The sequence below is a fragment of the Artibeus jamaicensis genome, unplaced genomic scaffold (genome assembly GCF_021234435.1).
Source record: "Artibeus jamaicensis isolate MK-2021 breed Jamaican fruit bat unplaced genomic scaffold, CSHL_Jam_final contig_786, whole genome shotgun sequence".
In the NCBI taxonomy this organism is placed as follows: Eukaryota; Metazoa; Chordata; class Mammalia; order Chiroptera; family Phyllostomidae; genus Artibeus; species Artibeus jamaicensis.
In genome coordinates, this window is record NW_026521971.1 from 2,094,955 (window position 1) to 2,117,303 (window position 22,349).

Consider the following 22,349-nt stretch of genomic DNA (forward strand, 5'->3'; position numbering starts at 1 on the left):
CCCAGAAAAAAAAACCACAGGAAATATTGGTGAAAGCCTGGAATGTGACCTAGATATCCTAGCTCCCAAGCCTCAGCTGTTACAATGTTAGTGTTCTTGGTGGCAAGTTGGGAAAAGTAAAGCTTGTAGAAGAAACTTTTATTTCTCTTTATTTATTTTTAGAGGGGAAGGGAGGAAGAAAGAGAGGGAGAGAAACATCAATGTGAGAAAGAAACTTTGATTGGTTGCCTCTCGCATGTACCTCAGCCAGGAACCCAACCTACAGCCCAGACGTGCGCCCTGACCAGGAATCACAGCGGTGACCGTGCACTTTGTAGAACAGCGCCCAGCCAGCTGAGCCCCATTAGTCAGGTTTAGAAGAAACTTTTAAATGAAATCATTTATTCTTTGCTACTGAAGACCAGAACCATGTATTTTTATAATTCCTGGTACATAACAATGATTTTTACATTTATTCAGACAGTATTAAGTACAACTGATCTTGTTCAAACCTTTTTTCAACCAGAACACAACAGAAATGTCAACAAAAAGGACGGTCAGGCCAGTTCCACACGGATGTTCATAAACTTGACAGCAGTGCCTGGCCTACAAGAGGGTGCTGAATAAGTTACTGTTAAATAAATGAAGATTTTTAAGGCACACATTAAAATCTATATTGTCTACTAAGTTATCAGAAAAGTTTGGGTATCTTATTTTGGGGGGTCAGTGTTATGCTTTTTTAATACTTATATGAGAATTTTTTTTCATAGGGGAGTATAAACTTTTAGTAGGTATTACTATAGAAATTAGTAGTTTAACTGAGATCAAATTATATTTGTCTTTGACATTGTAAACAAAATTATGACACCTATTATTCAGTAACTCCTCAGTGTTGGTAATTGTAAACTCTCAGCTTTCAGTCAGAAGTTTGTGAGTTTCTAATATTAATCACCAAGAACTCTTTAGTGTCTAAAACTCAGGAACTTTCCTCACTGCTCACATTTTATGAGAGTTCTTTATTCAGCACACAAAAATCGACTGTTTAGAAAGCTGGATGCTTCAGAGATTTGGAAGGAAGAAAATTTTCTCTCATGCTGAAACCTTGGGTAAAGAGCAAGGAGAGACTGTTACTGTGTGCTGATTGCTAAAGAGAATGATAAATGATATCTGTCTTCCTACAGAGACCTGGCTTTTCTACGTCAGGCTGCAGAAAGCTAAAAATGGTCCTCATTTGTCATTTTTCCCCTTTACAGTGAACATCAGAACTTGGAAGAAAAAATAGATAATATAAAAAGAAATCACAGTTTGGCAATAGGGCGACAGAAAGGTTATGAGGACGAAATTATCCACTTTAAGAAAGAACTTCAAAAACCTCAATTTCGAGATGCTGAGGAAAAGTATAGAGAAATGATGATCGTTATGAGAACAACGGAGCTTGTCAACAAGGATCTGGACATTTATTACAAGACCCTCGACCAGTAAGTACTGGGCTAGGAACTGGTTCCCAGTGCAGTGAATATCAATTAGCATATTTTATTCATATTTTCCTTTTTTATTTTTTAATTGTGTATCACACATACCAAAGAATGGAAGAATACAGACATGCGTGTATACACACACATGCTGAAGTAGAGCAGGTCAGTAATAACACATGTTGATATTAAGGTATAGTCATGACGCCACCCCTCACCCAGCCCCCAATCCAAGAACTCAGCCGTTGTCACTGCCTGACACCCACCGAAATGCCCCTCCTGGTCTCAGCCTTCCGTCATCTCCACTGCCTGGAATTACTGGCACAGCTTTTTGCCTTCTGTGCTTTAAAACAAAAAGTAATATTATCATACGTGTGGTTCTTTCTGAGCTTTAAAAAAAGTACATATTCTGTGTACTCGTCTAAGATTTGCTTTTTTAAATTTTTGTTTATGTTGCTTATAGCTATAGTTCATTCATCCTCACTGATGTACAGAATTCAGTGTGAGAATATGCATGACTATAGTTCATTCATCTTCACTGATGCACAGAATTCTGTGTGGGAATATGCCACTGTGTATCCGTGGTCCTGCAGACGGACATGCAAGTGTTTCCGGGCCTTGCTAATAGAACCCTTGCTGCTAGGAACACTCTTGCCATGTCTTCTGGAGCAAAGGTGGAAAAGATTCCCTGCAATCTGTGTGGGGGTAAAATTACTGGGTTGCAGGGTATGCTCAGTTTTATAAAATAATGTTAAATTATCTGCCTCAGTATTTTTACTAATTGGCACCATTAGCAGAATATAAGGATTTTTTTAGACATCCTCTGACACTGATTTTGTCTATTCCTTAATTTTTGCCAATCTTAGGGATTTAAAATAGTAAATCTTTGTGGTCTTCATCTGCAGTCCCCTGATTTCTAACGTTGTTGACCACCCTTCTCGTGTTTGACCATTTCGTTTCCTCTCTCAAATGTCCGTGTCTTACACCTGTATTTCATGTATTATCAGGCGTCTTACGGACTTGCAGGGGCTCTGTCTCTTCTGCATTTTAATTCCTTTTCAGATATATGTATTATAAATATTTCTCAAGCTTCTTACGTTTATCTTTTCACTTTTTTTTTTTTTTTATCTTTTCACTTTCTTATAGTGTCTTCTAATGGACAGAGTAGATTTTAAGGTCGTTGCATTTACCAGTCTTTTCTTTCTTGGTTAGCTCTTTTTCTGTCTTGCTTAAGAAATCCTTCTCTACTCCTGTGTTTTCCTCTCCACGTTTTAAAGTTTTGCATTTCACATTTAAGTACATTGAAGTGTTTAGTCCTGAGTTGAATTTTATGTACAGTGTAAGGCAGGACTCCCGTTTCACTTTTCCTTTCATGGCTAACCAGTCATCCTGGCTGTTTGGTGAGGAGTCAACCCTTTTCTCACTAATCGGCAGTGTTTCTCGTGTCACGTGTCAGAATCACACATGCACGGCTTGGTCTGGGTTTTCTGCCCCCTTTCATTGGTCACAGCGTCTGCCTCTGTGCCGTTGCCTTGCTTACTGCACCTGTGGAATGTGTTCAGCATATAACAGAAGTCTGTTCTTTTAAGTCAGTGTAGTCCCTCCCAGTTCATGGTGATTGAGTATGTAAAAGAGTTGTATTTATTTCTGTCTTTTTTTTACCTTCTTGTCTGCTGTGGAATTTTTCTTTATTCCTCTTTTTTCCCTTCTTTGGGTTGTAAAGGATATAGTCTACTTCAGTTACTTAGGTATTTACTTTTAAATTTTTAACATGCATATTTTAAAACAAATACATTGATTCTCAAAGTGGTCCTGGAGCAGCATTATCTGTATCATCTTGGAACTTATTACTGTGTGGATATTAACAAATATAGCTTGACTTTTCGTGGTCGCCTGAGGGAGTGGGATGTGAGGATGTAGAGAAAAAGGAACACTTGTGCACTGTTGGTGGGATTGCAAACTGGTGCAGGCACTGTGGAGGTCCCTCAGAAAAATTAAAAATAGAACTACTGTATGACCCAGCAGTCCTGCTTCTGCGTATTTATCCAAAGAAATCCAAAACACTAATTCAAAAAGATACATGCACCCCCATGTGCCTTGCAGCATTTTTTACAACAGCATAGATACAGACGCCACCTCGGTGTCCATCAGTGAATGAGCAGATGAAGAGGACATGGCACATAAATGCAGTGCAATATTAGCCATAAAAAAGGACAACTTGCCATTTACAACAACATGGATGGACCTAGAGTGTGTTATCCTAAGTGAAATAAGTCAAAGAAAGATAAATTCTGTACGATTTTACTTATATGTGGAATCTAAAAAGCAAAACAGAACAAGAACAAATTGTGTACAGAGAACAAACTGAGAGTTGTTAGATTGGAGGGGCTGGGGCAGATGCGTGAAAAAGGTGAAGGGGATTAAGCAGGTAGTGACTAGTTAATTAGTGACCAGCAGTACATTAGAAATGGGTAAAAGACACAAATGTTTCCAAGAGGAAACAAAACAAACATGAAACAATGTTCTGCAGCATTAGACAGAATGCTAATGCTGCAAATGACAGATAAGAAACCGCCAGTTGTGAAAGTAATTGTGGTGAATATAAATCATAAGGTAGGTGTCTAATCATTATGTTGTGTACCTGAAACAATATAGTATTGTATGTCAACTATAATTTTAATAAATTTTTAAAAATCAGAAACTCCCTGAAATTTAAGGGGAAAAAAAGTGACCAGACCTTTGACTTTGACAAAATGGAGGTTGTTAATGACTTTGAGGGGTAATCTCAGTGGCTTGGTTGGAACTGAAGCCTTGAAGTTGGAAGAGGAAAGGAGGGGTCAAAGAAATGAAGATGGTCAGTATAGATAATTCTTACAAAAGTTCTGTAAAGGGGAGCAAAATATGGAGTGATGGCTTGAAAGGCCCAGTTACGGAGACAGGGTTTAAATTTTACTTGCACATGTTCTGCTATAAGGCAGCTCTTTTTACCGACCCGCAGACCTTGTCTCATGTGCACCACCTGAATAGAGAACTGCACCTGGGAGCCCTCCAGCTATCCCTGCAGACCCTCAGAGCCAGTGACAGCCAGGAGAGGAGGATGTCTTCCATAAGGCACACATTCTTTCCAGAATCCCTGTTCTGCCCTCTCTTGTCAGGCTCTGGGAAGTTAGACACCGTACTTGGTCTCTCCTGCAAACTGCTAACAGTCCAACAGGGGAGGCCATGGTGGGCACCCCATAGTCTGTGTTTGACCTGGGCCTTGAATAATGAAGGCCTGGCCTCTCTGTAAGGAAAAGTGCCTCAGTTACAGAGGGACCACACTGAGCCAGGTGAGGGCGAGAGTGGGGCATGCAGGGTGCTTTCCAGCGGTTTAGGCTCACTGAAGGAACCAAGCCCAGCTACGCACTGAGGTCTGTTATCTGGTAATCAGATGGATTCTGCTAAATGAGAAGGAAAGAAGTGGTACAGATTTCCCCCAAATTGAGTCTGTGAGCTTCTGCTTGCAAACAGTGGCCTTCTTAAGGTTTAGACTGTGAGCCTTAAATTTGCCTTCTCACCTAGAAGAAAGTGAGGCCCAAAATTTCCCTCATTGTTCCACCTCTTAGAATGAAGCATGCAGTCAGTGTAATTGTTGCATTGAGCTGTCTATTTAAGGTAACACAGGAAGTTAGCAATGCATTTTCAAGAAGAGCTGATTATCATCTGTAATTAGTAATCATCTAAAAACATCACTGATTGTAAGCATTGCCAATGGTCAGAGAACACTGGCTGAGAGGAAAATACTAATCATTTAGAATATATTCCTTGCCCCTTAATAGAATACATCAATTAAAGTTAAATGATTTTTGGAATATGTCAAAGTACACTGTTCTACCCTATGTCAATTTTCCACTGTCATTCTTCCCCAAATGTGGAATGATGCATATTAAGCCACACCTGCTGAGACTCAGTGGAAATGTGTAGCTTGCACAGTTTGCATTCGAGGCAACCAGCTCTCAGGGAATCTTTTCAGGGCCTGGCTCCTCAACTCACAGAGGACTCAGCCAGAGCTCACTTCTCATAGCGGCCACTCTTGTCCTCACCACAGATGCAGTAGTTTCACAGCCCTGGGCCCTGCAGCACGGAGCCAGCAGATCACAAAACCGGAAGACAGCCAGACTTTTCACACTCACTGCAGTTTTTTCAGCCAAAGGTTTATCTTGCAACAGTGGCTGAACCACTGCCTGAATTTTAAAATCTGTTTTTTGGGGAGTCTGACTAAAGGGAATTCATTTTAAGAATTTAATTTAATAGTGTTAAGGGTTTTATCTAGAAAAAGAGGTTATTTTTCTTTCAAATGTGTAACTTGAGTTTGGCAAATTTGGGATTTTGAGTTTTGCTAGGTAATGAAAAATCAATAGTTGGGAACATGAAACCAATAAAACATGATACCCACGATACCATTTCCTTTCTGCGTGAGGGCTGCCGCTGACCTAAATGTTGGGAAACAGGAAGTTCTCACGGTGGTATCAGGGCAGTAGGGAGGAGTATCCAATGTAATAATGAGTGACAGTGGGCATAGCCAATTTTTAGCAACCTACAGATCTCACAGTTTGGTACAATTTTAAGTTTTTTTAAATCCTCACCTGAGGGTATGTCTATTGATTTTACAGAGAGGAAGAGGAGAGGGAAATATCAATGTGAGAGAAACATTAATTCGTTGCCTCCTGTATGCGCCCCGACCAGAGACCAGACACTCAGCCTTTTGGTGTGTGGGACAGCACCCCAGTAACTGAGCCACCCAGCCAGGGCAGCACAATTTTAAATGCAAAGAGGAGGATAATGTTTTTTGGAAAATGTCCTTTGTTAAGTATAATCTTTTCTGCTTTTTTTCTAATTTGGTTGATTTTCATTAACTTAATAGGTTTTTTTCATGCTTCTGAACTAAGTAATATTTTTTATTAGTAAGGTATGCTTTGTATTTGGCTCCTTTTTTCCTTTTCTCAAGTATATAATCTTTATTATATGCCCTGGCTGGTATGGTTCAGTGGATTGAGTGCTGGCCTGAGAACCAAAAGGTCACTAGTTCGATTCCCAGTCAGGGCACATGCCTGGCTTATGGGCCAGGTCCCCAGTTGAGGGTATGTGAGAGGCAACTGCTCAATGTATTTCTCACACATCAGTGTTTCTCTCCCTTTCTTTCTCCCTTCCTTCCCCTCTCTCTAAAGAAAAATAAAATTTTAAAAGTAATATATAATCTTTATTGTATTTTTCCATTACCATGTAGTCTGGCCCTTTTAATCAATATTTTAGGCAGTAAAATAGCTTGAGATGGGAAATCCAGTTCAAGATTTACCATTTTATGTACATTTATGATTTTAAGCATTAATTCAGGTTTTGCAAAATGGTAGCTAAAGTCCTGCAGATGGCTTAAATAATGAAAAAAGAAGGCCTGGCAGGTGAGGTTTTGATCTATTTTGATGCTGTTTTTCCAGCCCTTTAGACACCTGCTCTCTCGTAGCCGCATTTCAGGTGTTCAGTTCCCTGCTAATGGCTAAGTCCTAAAGTGATTTAGGAAGTAGCCTCAGAACAGCAACAAAAACCCCCAACAGTAGTTTCTGGGGAGGCCTAGTATGATTCACTTGTGACATCAAACTAGAACACAAGGACAAAGACAATTTAGAAGCTTTTCATTTACTGGCCCAGTGTGGGAGGCTGTTGGAAGATCACCTCACTGCTGGGGCAGCAGCCGTGGTGCAGAGAGGCACTGAAGGGCCGTGCAGGCAGACTGGCGTGTAAAGGAGTGGGCTGTGTAAATGGGGGGGCCGGTGTAAGGGGGGCATGGATAGCAGCTGCTGCACAGGTTACACTGGGCCGTACCTCTTGATTTCTCTTTCTCTCAATAGACTGTGTTTAGAGCAGTTTGAGGTTCACAGCAAAATTGAACAGAAAGTACAGAACTTTTCCATATACCTGCCCTCACCCAATAACCATAGGCTCCTCCAGTATCAACATCCTTCACCAGAGCGGTCTAGTTGGGGGCCTCCACTGACAAGTGATAATCACCCAAAGTCCCTAGTGTACATGAGGACTCACTCTTGTGGTTGTGCATTGTATGGGTTTGGACAAGGTGCAATGGCGCACCTCTCCCGCCACAGCATACAGAGTAGTTTGGCCAGCATCTGTCTTTTTGCTTTTCTGGCCTTGTGGTGCCTCGTTCACACAGGGAATCAGTGGGCCCTTGTCATCTGTAAGGATGACATCTGAGGCTTTCCTGGATCACCAGTTACCAGTCCTACTAAAGCCCCAGTAAATGCCACAGACTGTAAGTGAAATTCTTAAGGAAATCTTTAAGTATAAGACAAAATAAATTACAGATCACTCTATCCTTAGCTCTTAGACCTTTTCACTTTCTTCTGGGAACCAGTTTTCACAAAAGATAGCACTTCACGTGAGCTAGCGTGTGCGTTTAGCGACACGCCCACTCCAGGGGTGGGGCCAATGCAACTAGCCTGACAACCACCTAACCTACAACAGTTTCCAGCCCATGAAATTCCTGTCTTTGCCTCAGCAGAATGATTGTTTACTAGAGGTCATAGGCTCTAAAGGTCATTCTTGAATGTTAACACCCTGTGAAGTCCAGGTGCTGAAAGGTCTGTGAAGGTTACGTTTGGGCCTGTGTTTGCCAATCCCCAATCTGTTCTTCCACGGTTTCTGCACTGCACAGTTCCCGGGCTGCTTCCTTTCCTCGGCCCCTCCTCACACCTCCCTGCTCTACCTGTGTTACTGTGGTTTCCCCCACCTCTCCATCCCTCCTGCCCCCATTATATCCATTACTTCTGCCAGGTTAGTGTTCCTGAAGGTGGTGGTCGCTCTTCCCTGCCACCTTAAGGACCAACTGCCACACCTGGCCTTCCCCATTTTTCTCTCAATATTTGCTACGCTCTAAGCAAACTGAACATTCTGTTCCCTTAAGACAGCTCACATTTTCCCATGCTCACTGTCCTCCTCGGAATGTTGCCTCAATGAAACCCTTCCCCAGCAGGTTAATTTTTCTTTCTGTGTGCTCCGTAACACTTTGTTAGACTTACACCCCTTCATCTGCTCAGCCTTGTGTCACAGACATTCATTCCCTCTACTTGTCCCACTGCTGTGCACCTCACAGAACACGCTCACGGGGGACTCGCTCCATTTCTGTGGCGACGTCTAACACTTACTCAGCACTGAGGTACTAGCACCTTGGCGACATTTTCATCTCCCTCACAGTGCTTTTGCATGTATGCATTCACAAATACATGGTTTTTGATTTTATGTGAATAGTATCACACTGTAAGTATTTTTCTGTTAGCTTTTTCTTTCACTTAACATGGAAATCTTTTATGTTTATTATATGCAAGTACCATTTTTAATGGCTGCATAATCCACAAAATGGATGTTACCTATTTTATTTAACCACTGATGGACATATTAGGAAGCTTTTAAATGTTTGCTGCTGCAGATAGTGCTACACTGTCTGTCTGTCTTCACACACTTGTGCAGACACTAGAAAGATCACTTGTTAGAAATGGAGTTACTGGGTCAGAGGGTATGCACATTTTTACGTTATTACCAAACTGCCTTCCAAACACACTCAACAAAAGTTGTACCCACCAATAGTGCGTGAAAGGACCTGCTCCTGCTGTCCGTGTCATCGCCCTTTCTCAGTTTTGCCGTCAGTGGCACACGAAACGGTGCGTATCGTGATTCCCATTTCCCTGTCTACTAGTGAGGGTGAACATTTTTACATACGGTGGCTGTCTCTTTTTCTTCTCCAGAAATTGCCTGTTCACATCTCTTTGGCACTTTTTCTATTAGGTTGTCTTTTACTCTGTGATTTGCTCACTTTTTAAATACATATCCTCCGTACTGACCCTTCTCACATACACTGCCAGCAGGCACCCCTAGTTCGTCCTTGTCCTTTCTTTGTGGTTGTGATTGTGGTTTTTAGGTAGGCAGATCTTTAGTCTTTATTTTTAGCGTCTTGATTAGAAGAGCCTTCCTGATCCTAACATTATAAAAATTTTCTTCTGATAGCTTTATTTAACTTTTTAAAATTCATTTGGATTTTATTTGAGGTTTGATAAAGGAGCGTGTTACAAGTTTACACTTTTTTTCCTCTCTACTATTAAAACCTTTCCTACTGATTTAAAATGTCATTTATCAACTAAAGTTCTCTGTGTATTTGGTTTTATTTTAGTTTTATTCCTGTCCCAGTATTGTGATTTTATTCTGTTGCATTATTCTTTTGCATTAAGAGGTCTCTTTCTGAACTTCAGAGACACCTTACAGATTTCATGTAAAAAACATTTTTAATCTCGTTGGGAGTTTTGCTGGGATTGCATCTGCTTTGTGGGTGACCGAGGAGACCGGATGTCTTCACCGTGTTGACGCTCCCCTTCTGGACCCTCTGGTTGGTCTGTCTTCTTTAATCCGTTCCTTTGTCCTGTTGTAAAGTTTTATACCCTTTCCCTTAAGTCCTGTGCCTTTTGTTTGGTTTCTTCCCAGGTATTTCATGGTTTTATTGCCACTGTGAATAAGATCCTTTTTTCTATTGTTTCTTATTGGATTGTGCTACTGGGTAATAAAACTATTAATTTCTATATGTTTATTTCTGACAACCTTGTTAGTCTTAATAGTTTTTTGGTTGATTTCTTAGATTTTATAAGTGTACAATTATATCACCCACAAAAACAATGACATGTTTTGCCCCCCACCCCCATTTCTTCTTGTTCTTGTCTTCCTGAATTACTAGGGAACTCTAGGATACTATTTCCGGGTAGCCATAATAGAAGGCACCTTTCTCGTGTTCTTATTTTTAGGAGGAACACTTCTGTATATTTTAAAGTTAATTGGTTGCTGCTGTGGATATATGATAGAGTCATTTTGTCAAATTAAGAAAATTCTCTGCCCTGGCTGGCATAATTCAGTAGATTGAGCATGATCCTGCAAAGGATCGCGGTTCGATTCCCAGTCAGGGCACATGCCTGGGTTGCAGGCCAGTTCCCAGCAGGGGACACATGAGAGGCAATCATACATTGATATTTCTCTTCCTCTTTCCTTCCCTTCCCCTGTAAAGATAAATAAATAAAAATCTTTTTTTTTTAAGAAAGAAAATTTTCTTGCTCTGGCTGGTGTAGCTCAGTGGATTGAGTGTGGCCTGCAAACCAAAGGGTCGCTGGTTCGATTCCCAGTCAGGACACATGCCTGGGTTGTGGGCCAGGTCCCCAGTGGGGAGCACATGAGGGGCAACCATGCATTTATGTTTCTCTCCCTTTCTCCTTCCCTTCTCCTCTCTTTGAAAATAAGTAAATAAAATTTTTAAAATAATTTTTAAAAATTTTTCACTGAGGATTTTTATCAAAACTCAGTGTCATAACAAGTACTTCTTTGACATCTACTGAGATAATTTTTTCTTTCAATCCATTAATGCAGTGTATCATCTTAATTTTTTTTCTATTGTACTATTCTTGCCTTCTCGGGATAAACACTACGCAGTTATGATATATTCTTTTTAATACTCTCACTACTAAATTCGATCTTATTCAGGATGCTCATATCTATAGTCATAAGCAAAATAGGCTTATCTTTTTCTTCCCTTACTACTTGTGTTTCTTTTTGCTATATAATATGTTACGTACTTCAGAGTTACGTGTAATGGTATACCTTGAACATTCGATAACATTTACTCATAAAACCGAGATTGGTGACCTTAAAGATGGCTTTTTGACTGCCTTTTAAATTTTTAATTGCCATATTCAAGGGCTGTTAATATTCTACCCACTTTTCTCTGATCTTGAGCAAGTTACTAACTTCATCACATCTCAGTTTTCTTAATGGGAAAATGGGGATAACCAAACCTAACTCTCCAGGATTGTTGTAAGGATTAAATGAGATAATACGATTGTTTAAGCATAATTGTGCCTCCCATAAGGTAATGGTCATCAGTAGTAACCACTGTCATTATTGTTATTCCCTCACATGGATTGATGTATAGTAGTTATCTTAATCATCCCCAGCTCTTGCACAGTGGAGTTGTAAACTCCAGACTAGACAAAAGATACAGCCCAGGTAGCGTCAGCTCTGTCTGACACTCTCTCGGTGAGTGTGGATTTTTCTCAGCTCCAGAGCTTTTACCTGCAGTGCTGTCTGTCAGTACACCGGCCCGTGGGCCAGGATGCACCACCTCGTTGTACGGGGAGCCCTGGCAGAGGCTCTTTGCACCTTGGACACCTGCGTCACCTGGAGCTTGCTCTCCGCATTGCAAATGTTTATTTCTGTTATTTATGGAAGATTTTTAACTTGTATAGAATCATGACTTTTATAAAAAGGAAAACTCAGGACCCAAGAATATTCTCTGAGTTTGTTTGTTTTTTTAGCAAATATTTAGAAGTTTTGTCTGCATCCTTTGAAAGGAGTATATGTTAGGCTAAGACAGATGTATAAAGTAGAAAATGGAGGCTTGCATTCTCATCAACAAGCAGCATATGGTTTTTTTTCCAGTCCACTACTTCAAAATCCTTCATCTGATATTCAGAACGTATTTATGTTGAGTCATTTCTTTCTCTTTGCTGGTGAACCAGAAGATCATGAAATGATTATGCAGAGGCAGAAGCATTACGTTCAGTTTCTTTTTTTGTATATATCAGATAAGAGGCTTGCAAATGGCAGTCAGGCCACCTCACATCCTCTGTGTGGCCGTGGCACCGCTGTGGGCCTGCTTGTCCCCGGCACGGCGCTTGCTAGTTCGTCAGCCTGCTTCCGAAGAACCAAGCACTTTGTGATGACAGGAGGCAGTACTAAGAACAATGTGAGATTCTGAAAGGCTACTTTTGTTTTTACAGACATTTCTTTCCTTCTTTTTAGTGTTTAGAAACTGCTATTTTTTTAAGAGTGTTACGAGGGGGGAGGAGAGGTGTGCATATTTAGAATTAGGATTTTTGAATCTTCAACTAGGAAGGGAATACAAAAAGTTCTGAAGTTCAGCTCAGCCTAAGCCTCTAAATCACCCTTTCTGCACCAAAGCTTCTAGTAGAGAGAAAGCGCACAGGTCAGAGGAGTGAAAGCAGCTTGAGAGGCTGCCTCTCGGTAACCTTTACGAGTCATAGAGGAGAAAAGGGCAGCCATCCCGAGGGTCTGCCTGTTTCCCCAAAGCGTAAGGGACCTGCACACCTCCCTTCCCTCTTCAGTTCGCTTTCTTCCATTCCGAGCGCCTCCCTGTAACCCGCGGGCATCTGTGCAAACAGCCCTACCTAAGGAAAAGTCTGCTAAAGAATGTTTTCTGACATCTTCAGAGTATGTATGTATTTGGGAGTGTTTGTCATCTCATAAAAAGTAAACATGGAAAGCCCTGGCCGGTGTAGCTCAGTGGATTGAGCACAGGCCTGCGAACCAGAGGATCGCGGTTCAATTCCCAGTCAGGGCACATGCCTGGGTTTCAGACCCATTCCCTGCAGGCCAGTTCCCAGCAGGGGAGGCACGAAAGGCAACCATACATTGATGTTTCTCTCCCTCTCTCCTTCCCCTCTAAAGATAAATAAGTAAATAAATAAATAAATCTTTTTTAAAAAGTAAACATGGAGCGGGGACCCTGGAGCTCTGGAAAAGTGACTGCCAGTTTTCATTACCAGCCAGGAAGCAGGGTTTTGGTCTGTTTATTTTTTCTAGCTGTTACTATATCTTACTATTATCGCTGAAATATCAGGGAAGTAACTTCATGATATTGTTATGATGTTACTTACATTATTATTGTATATTTTATTGTAAATTTCACATTATTTTTTCATTAAAGCATCAATGGTTTTTTTCCCCCTAGAGCAATAATGAAATTTCACAGTATGAAAATGGAAGAAATCAATAAAATCATTCGTGACCTTTGGCGAAGCACCTATCGTGGACAAGGTAGTGGACGTGGTGCCCACTGAGTGCTCTTTCCAAAGCCTGTCCCAGTGCTGACCCCACACGGCCTCTCAGCAAGCCCGTAGTGCCTCCTGGACCTTCCTGAACAGCTCTCTGATGTTTTCTAAGCATTCTTATCTTGACAACATCTTGTAGCCAGAAAAAAATGCAGAGGTTTCTATTCCAGAGCCTGGCAAAATTGACATATTTGGCTACAATGCACAGTAGATTTAGCTGACCGTAGGTGCTGTGTGCTGTTGAATGTCCATAGGGATAAGCCAAAATGAGAGGAACTAACTGGCCAGGAGGAACCCGCTAGTAGACGAGCGAGGAAAAGCAGAGCTGGGACTGAGGGGCGGGGCGCCGGGGCTGCTTCCAGCCAGGAGCCCCCGTGAATCTCAGCCAGACACACACATGGTTCCAGACAGCCCGGGTTTTCCCTACACGGCCAGCGTCGCATGTCGCACCTGGGCTTGGTTAAGGATGGTGTGTGCAAATGACAACAACAGGCCGCGGGGCGTGGGCTCCTCTGAACCTGTCTTCCTTTTGTGTCAGATATTGAATATATAGAAATCAGGTCTGACGCCGACGAAAACCTGTCAGCCTCTGATAAACGGCGGAACTACAACTACCGCGTGGTGATGCTGAAGGGGGACACGGCCTTGGATATGCGAGGACGGTGCAGTGCGGGGCAAAAGGCAGGTATCTCAGGAAGCCGGGGGCCGCCTTCACCCAGAGAAGTGACAGAATAAAGGTCAGTGCGGCGGAAGCACCCAAGGTCACTTTCAGCGGTGGGAGCTCCTTATGCCGCTCCTGGCTGCCACGTAAGTGGGTCAGGATCCACTTTCCTCTGTACGTCCCCCACTTCTAACCAGCGTTCCCTGCAGCATTATGTAAGTGAGACTTGTAGGAGAAGGGCCTGAAATCTCCTCACAGGACAGGCTCAATGCAACATGTAAAACAAGGAGCTGAAGAGCATTCAGTGTTTTACGGCATTCCTGATGAGAGTAAGGTAAGACACACCACTATTTTATGTGCCAGCAAGAAAGAAGAAACGCGATTATCACTATAAGATGCCTCCTGATTTCAGAGAAGTCGCAGGGGGTGAGCGGGGTGGTGTGTTTTAGAGTCAGTGACATACGCTATTAGCGAACCAGGTCCTGGGTCAAACCAGATGTGGCATTACTGCACACAAGAGTCTCATTGAGGAAGCACCCCCATTGTAGCCCTGAGTCCCCAACCCCCCTCCCCCCCACCTCGCCTTGGGGCCTGGAGACCGTCTGCTCCAGCCAAAGGCTGAACGTCACTGCACAGGCTTGTACCCAAGATGTCACAGGGTCTTGAGCTTCCTCCTTTCACACTGGAAGCAGATTATATTGATAACACCTCTGGACCCTTGATTTTCTTAACAAATTTTTTAAATTCTAGAAATGGATGCTCACATTACCTGAGTAACTTTCATAGTTTTCGGTTTTTACCTAAAGACACTCCATGCGTGGATATACTTGGTTGTCAGTTCAGACAGCTGTACCAATTTAAGACATCTGCAGATTACTATCTTAATCATAGTCTGCAAAAAATGACAAATTTGTGATCTCTAATCAGTATCCTCTACTTGCTCTGGTGATTTTTAGTGGTAATTATAAGTGGGAACATAGAGTTTGAAACATGTTTCTTTGGATTAAAAATACTTTCTAAAATAGTTTCTGAACAAAACAGGTTGTCTGTAGCTACTCTCAAATACAAAAATTAATTAGTAATTTCTTTCTTGGAGTTGGGGGAGAAGACAGACAAATGGTTCAGTAGACACCACTTTGAGCAGGTGGCGTGGAGGCGGCAGCGGCAGCAGCCCAGCACCCATGCAAGAGCCTGAGCAAAGGGCTGCACTGTGGCCCTGGCTTCTGCATCTGCTGGCCTGCTCTGGGCATCCAAGAGAAGCTGTAAACTGCTGTAAGATCACTCACTCACTCACTGATTCCCCTGCACTCACAGGTTCAGGGGAGGGGAGAGTTACAGCTCCCACAAAGGTGGTGCAGACTTCCTAGCGTCATCCTTCACTCTTCATTCCGGGTGCCTTGTACCCTCAGGTGGTTTCAGCTGGCCCAAGAGGTTTAGTGTTGGGTTTCTATGAACCTTGAAAGTGTCTTGAAAGTTTGGGCCACTTGGATTTCCTAAGGTGAGCTCCCATGACACCGCCCTCCTGTGCTCCTGCTCCTTTGGTCCAGGAATTCATTCTCTCTGAAAATGATATATGTTACGTATGTGTGTGTGTGTGTGTGTCAGAGCGTGGTGCAGATCAGGCATCTCTCTGGACCATGGAAAGTAGAGACTTGGGGAAGCCGGTGAGAGGGGAGATGTCTCCAAGGCTCTGGAAAGTGGAAGGCGTCCTCATTTTCTAATCCCATTATTGGGAAAATAAAATAGGTTGAGAATTTTTAAGGTGGTTTATTTTAAATCCTTACTAAAATGATTAGTCACAGATAAATGGTATTGCCTTTCAGACTCCCATCTGTGATTTCAAGCTTTGTTACAGCTGATGGGATTGGGGAAGGGGGCAGTCAGCATTGCTTTTAGCATTTCAGTTTATTGCAAACAGTGGGCTGAGATAATGCACCTGATGCTTCATTTTCTAGAAAGTGGCAGGAGTCTGGTCACCGTGCCTTCTCCCCAAACGGAAGAGCAGTGACTCACCTGAGGTCGGGGACGCTGTGACCTTCCCCATCTGCAGGGATTGAGCCTGCTCTCCATGCTTGCCCAAGTGAATGGGAAGAAGGTCTGTGCAGCGCGGCTCAGCTCTGGTGTTTTCTTCCAGGTGTTGGCCTCCCTCATCATCCGCCTGGCCCTGGCGGAAACATTCTGCTTGAACTGCGGCATCCTTGCCTTGGATGAGCCAACAACAAATCTTGACCGAGAAAATATTGAATCTCTTGCACACGCTTTAGTTGAGTAAGTGTCTCACGTTTGGGGACAGGTTACGATTGTAGTCAAAGTAAGATGAAGAGGGCTCCGCAGTGAAGCCCCTCTCTAGATGCGTCTCCTTGGAGAAGCTGGGTGACTTTCCCTTGTGACAGTGATTGGTCAGAGTTTTTAGAAAGAACCAGCTGGTGACCAGCAGCAACAGAGACATCATGCCTGTCCCCACGTGTGTTCATAGGGGAACTCTGGTTTGGCTTTCCAGTAAAGCCACCCGAGCCCACGTGTCATGTACCAGACTTAATGTGACTTGCTAAAACATTCTGGGTGGTGACAGTGGTTTTGGACAGGATCCCCCAGCCTTTGACATGCGTCAAACATCTACAAGGAATTGTGGCTCTTACTCAAAAAGCATAGCAGTGTGACCCACACACAGGAAAATTGCACACACCTTCAACCACATTCACCTGGGGTGGGGGCGGCCACCTCGAGGGGCAGCCCTTGCTTAGGACCTGTGCTGCAGAGGAAGAGCCTGTCCCCTCGAGTTGAGGGGCTGTTTCAGGTACTCCCAACTCCAGCTAGATGCTCTGGGCCGATGTAATGCTGGTAGCAGGGCTCGGCTGGGGGAGAGCCAGGCGGCCGCGGAGCCACCTTTCTCCAGCTGTCTCCCAGGAGCCTGTGTGGCCAGCACTAGAGGGCTGGCGCTTTTGGAACCTGAGCGCATCCAGCGCCAGGCAAGGGATGAATGAGTCGATTATGTCTTTCAAGCCTCAGCCTCCTAGTACCCAGCACGGAGGTAATGAGCACAGATGCGCTCTGCACACCCACACAGGCCCTGTGTGTCATACCAGTGATGTGTCTGACGGCTGGGGGTGGCAGAATTCTAAGTAGACACAGCTCCTGAGAAGGCAGTGGGCCTTGCATATGTTATTCCCCCTGCCTGTAGTCTGTCTTTAAAAAAGTTTTCTTCTTCCAGAGAAAACTAGTCACAGGTCAAGAAAACCCCAGGCTCAGGAATAAGTCAGACTCCTTGAGCTGAGCAGCACAAAGATTAGGGAAAACAGCAGGACACTTCCACCTGCTGTGGTGAGAATTTGTGTTCTCACCCCACATAAGCCAGTTCCGTGGGAAGAGTCAGGCCATGCACCCATGCTGTCTGGACGGTGCTGGGACTCCTGCTGGGCTGGGTTAGAGGCTAGGGTCCCCCTCGCCCTCCCCCACTTCCTGCAGGGCTGTCGGGCCGACACTCACACGGCACAGGAAAAGCCCGGTCACCACACAGCACAGTCATGTGTCTGACAAGGCTGTCAGTGGCTTTTTCAACTAGAGGAAAGGGTTACTTAGGCTCTTCAGTAACAACATATTCTAAATGTATTGTTTCAGGATAATAAAAAGTCGCTCACAGCAACGTAACTTCCAGCTTCTGGTAATCACTCACGATGAAGATTTTGTGGAGCTCTTAGGGCGTTCTAAATATGTGGAGAAATTCTACAGAATCAAGAAGAACATTGATCAGTGCTCAGAGATTGTCAAATGCAGTGTTAACTCCCTGGGATCTTATGTTCATTAAAAATACTCAAGATTTAATTGTCTTGGAAACACCGGTCCTCAGGCAACTGCTTATTTCTGGAATCAGCTGAGTCAGTAAGCAAATATATTCTTTGAAAGTAACTTTGTGTCTAGGATTTTCAATGTCTGAGAGATTCTAAAATGATTAAAATTTTTTCACATGAAACTTGGACTGATTCCTGAACTTCACCCCCCCAGGCAGCCCGACAGGCCTGCAGGCCCAGCCGGCCCAGCCTCAGCCTCGCTTCTCTCTGTCCCTCCCCAGCAAACAGCAGAGCTCCCCGTGCCCGGGGCTGTTCCCTTTCTCTTTTTAAAACACTGGTGAGAAGTAGGTTCATGCTGCCTTGACAATTTATGGTTGTGGTATTTTTTAAAAAATCAGTGTTAAGTGTTACCACTAAACTTATTTTCTTGGATGTGGCTTTTTGAAAAGTTATTAGTATTTCCTGATGATGACCACAAAAAATGAGATTTTAATGTATGGCTCCACTCTTAACTCTGTAAATCCAGCCAAGTGACCTCCCACTCTGGCCTCAGTTCCCCAACTAAAATTTCAGGGAGTTGGATGGGGCTTCATGGTCTCACGGGAACCTCATGTTCAGGGGTGTCAAACTCATTTTCTCCAGGGGCCACATCAGCCTCACGGTTGCCTTCAAAGGGCCAAATGTAATTTTAGAATTGTATAGATGTAACTACTCCTTAACTAGGGGCAAGGAGCTCAGTGCTGCCACTGTATAGAAACAAAGTACGGGGACGGATGAAGAAGGTGGAGGGCTGGGTTCAACCCGTGGGCCTTGTGTTTGCACCTGTGGTCTAGTCCAGTGTCCACTCTCTGCCCTCCCCACACATCCCGGTAGGGTGTCGTCCAGACTTGGCTCTCTTGCGAGAGGAAGCTCCCTGCTGTGCACACCCCCTTCGGACAGCTCTGACCTAGAACGAGGCCTCCGTTGGTGCTAAGTCTGTAACTCCTCTGTCTAGCTCGGGTGCCCTCCCAACCTTACCCTCAGCCCCAGTTGCTCTCCAAGTGTGCACTGCAGGGTGGGAGGTGAGCAGGGTCCCGCACTGAATCACAGCCTGCTCCTTATGGGGTCCAGCCAGACCTGGAGGAGCAGGCCTCTCATTTCACCCAGGCGACACTGCTGATAAAAGCCACCCACAGCTTTTTCTTGGAATTGCCAGGTGACATCCTGAAGCCTCTCACAATCATTGCATACAGAATGCTACCAAAGTAGCATCCTTCTGAGCTAGACATGTGGGGTTGGATTGTTCAGAGCCTGCCGGTTGTACGGCACAGTTTTGTCATTCTGTATGGTCCAGACAGCCCTTCTGAACCGGGGTGTGGTGCGAGTTAGCTCTAAGGGCCTTACTGGGGGTAGATGGTGACGGAAAGAGATTAGGCTTTGGGTGGTGAACACACAATACATTGCACAGATGATGTGTTACAGAATTGTATACCTGAAGTCTATATGCTTGTATTAACCAATGTCACCCCAATAAATTCAATTTTTAAAAATTAGGGGGAAGGGAGGAAGTTCTGAGGTTCTGAGGTGTCTGGTAGGCTGAATAATAACCTCCCAGGGTGCCAAGGTCTTAATCCCTAGAGCCTGGAACGTTACCTCATATAGCAAAACGGGCTTTGCAGATGTGATTGGAGCTAAGGATGGTGAGACGGGAGCATGCTGGTGGGCCTGAATGTAATCGCCAGTATCCTTACCAGGAGGAGGTGGAGAGGCTGGTCTGCAGAAGAGGGGGCCAGGCGTTCTCAGAACACAGTGAGCACTAGAAGCTGAAAAGAAAAAAAATCAAAAGGACCAGTTTTCCCTTCTGAACCTCCAAATGAAACCAGCCCTACTGGCCCCTTGACTTTTAGCCCAGTAAAACTGATCTTGGTCTCCTGACCTCCAGAACTATAAGAGAACAAATCTGCATTGTTTTAAGCTGCTTGGTTTGTGGTAATAGGAAATGAATGTTCTATTCAGTGTATGCAGTCAATTTCTATGCATATAAAATGATACTAGTTATGTACTACTCTTGAGTTGGAAAAAATAACTCAAATTATTTTCTGTTCATACACAAAAATAAATTCAAGGTGGATAAAAGATTTAAATATAAGCCATGACACCATTAAAGTCCTAGAGGAGAACATAGGCAGGAAAATCTCAGATATTTCACGCAGCAACATTTTCACTGATATGTCCCCTAGAGCAAGGGGCGTAAAGAATATAAACAAATTGGATCTCATCAAAATAAAAGGCTTCTGCATGGTTAAAGAAAACAGTGTTAAAATGAAAAGAGGACCAACCATATGGGAAAACATTTGCCAATGATACCTCAGACAAGTGTTTGATCTCCAAAATGTATAAAGAACTCACATGACTCCACTCTGAAGACAACCCAATTAAAAAATGGGCAAAGGACTTGAACAGATACTTCTCCAAGGAGGACATACAGAGGGTCCAGAGACACATGAAAGGATGCTCAGTATTGCTAGCTATCAGAGAGATGCAAAGTAAAACCACAATGAGATACCACTTTACACCAGTCAGAATGGCCATCATAAACAAAGCAACAAATAACAAGTATTGGAGGGGTTGTGGGGAAAAGGGAACTCGAATGCCCTGTTGGTGGGATTGCGGACTGGTACAACCACAATGGAAAACAGTGTAGAATTTTCTCAGAAAACAAAAAATGGATCTGCCTTTTGACCCAGCAATTCCACTGCTAGGATTATATCCTAAAAACCCTGAAACAGCAATCAAAAAGAACCTGTGCATCCCAATGTCCATAGCAGCTCAATTTACAATAGCCAAGAGTTGAAAGCAACCTAGGTGCCTGTCAGTAAATGAATGGATCAAAAAATTATGGTACATATACACAATGGAATTCTATGCAGCAGAAAGAAAGAAGGAGCTCCTACCCTTTGCAACAGCATGGATGGAACTGGAAAGCATTATGCTGAGTGAAATAAGCCAAGTGTTGAAAGACAAATACCATATGATCTCACCTTTAACAGGAACCTAAACAACAAAACAAACAAGCAAGCAAAATATGACCAAAGACACTGAAATAGAGAACAGGCTGACTGACCAGAGGTAAGAGGGGAAGGGTTTGCAGGAACAAGTATAAAGAACACATGTACAGAAACAACGGAGGGGGGTTGAAAATGGAAGGAGGTGAGGAGGGCTTGGGGGGTTGGGCTGGGATGGAAGTAAAAGGCAGAAAACTGTACTTGAACAATTAAAATAAAATTTCAAAAAAAATTATTTTCTGTGTTCTGTGATTCCCACGAAGGACCAGGTTGAAAAGGGCTGTCTGAGGCCCCTTCTCATGGCGACGTTGTCATCCTAATTAGCTTTGAGAAACTCAGACTGCCGACATTTACCAAACAAGCATAACCTGGACAAAGGTGCCACCAGAAAAAACAGCAGACCAGTTCTCACTCAGAGCATAGATCCAGGAATTCCTAAATTAAAAACAAGTCAATTTCAGTCGTATTAAAATAAACATAACAACTAAGGTGTTTCTATCCTGAGAATGCAAGACCATTTCAGAAAATGAGAAATCTGAGAGACTTCTGCCAAGATGGAGGTGTAGATGGAAACACTGTACCTTCTCGCACAACCAAGTTTAAAAACAAAGTTTTAGCAACAAAAACGCAGCCAAACCACACAAAATTGAATTGTATGGAAGCCTGACAACAACCAACCTTTCAGCCAGAGCAGTAAGAAAAGCGAAGCCAGCATTGGAGTGGGGTCGGGCAGGAAAGATCCACTGGATCGTCCCGGGTGAGTGACCCAGGTGTGCAGGCAGCCGTGGGCAGATCCCAGGTGTGGAGTAGCAGTGGGCAGACTCACTGAGGGCTGACTGTGGTCACACATTCGCGCACAGATAAACCAGCAAAGGACTGAGCGGTGAGACGGACCATGCAGGCCCCAGCAGTGGGAAACAGCAGAGGGGACTGCCATTGTCCCTCTCTGACCCGCCTCCACATTACAAACCAGCGACCTGGGTAGCCCCGCCCTGGTGAACACCTAAGGCTCCACTCCTCATATGTAACAGGCGTGAACAGAGCAAAATATTATGGCTCAAGAAGAACTCAAAGCCCCAGAGCCCATAATTCTAAGTGACCAAGAAATAGCCAAACTTTCAGAAGCAGAGTTCAAAACACTGGTGATCAGGATGCTCACAGAACTGGTTGATTATAGTCACAAAGTAGAGGAACATATGAAGACTAAACTAATTGAAATGAAGGGAAATGCACAGGAAACCAATAGTAATGGAAAGGAAACTGGGACTCAAATCAATGGAGTGGACCAGAAGGAAGAAAAAAATGCCCAAACAGAAAAGGATGAAGAACAAGAATTCAAAAAAAAATGAGGAGAGGCTTAGGAACCTCCAGGACATCTTTAAACGTTCCAACATCCAAATTATAGGGGTACCAGAAGGGGAAGAGAACAGCCACGAGTGGAAAACTTCTTTGAACAAATAATAAAGAAGAACTTC

General features: G+C 43.5%; 1 protein-coding gene across 1 annotated transcript in view; it reads left to right on the forward strand.

Annotated features, from left to right (window-relative positions):
• RAD50 (RAD50 double strand break repair protein) overlaps window positions 1–17,948 on the forward strand; it is a 76,211-nt gene extending 58,263 nt beyond the window's left edge. The window contains exons 21-25 of the mRNA XM_037129892.2: window positions 1,233–1,457; window positions 13,282–13,367; window positions 13,920–14,062; window positions 16,177–16,310; window positions 17,661–17,948. Coding sequence (XP_036985787.1) covers window positions 1,233–1,457; window positions 13,282–13,367; window positions 13,920–14,062; window positions 16,177–16,310; window positions 17,661–17,847 — 775 coding nt within the window. The 3' untranslated portion in view covers window positions 17,848–17,948. The remainder of the gene's footprint in view (window positions 1–1,232; window positions 1,458–13,281; window positions 13,368–13,919; window positions 14,063–16,176; window positions 16,311–17,660) is intronic.
• Window positions 17,949–22,349: the final 4,401 nt, after the last annotated feature.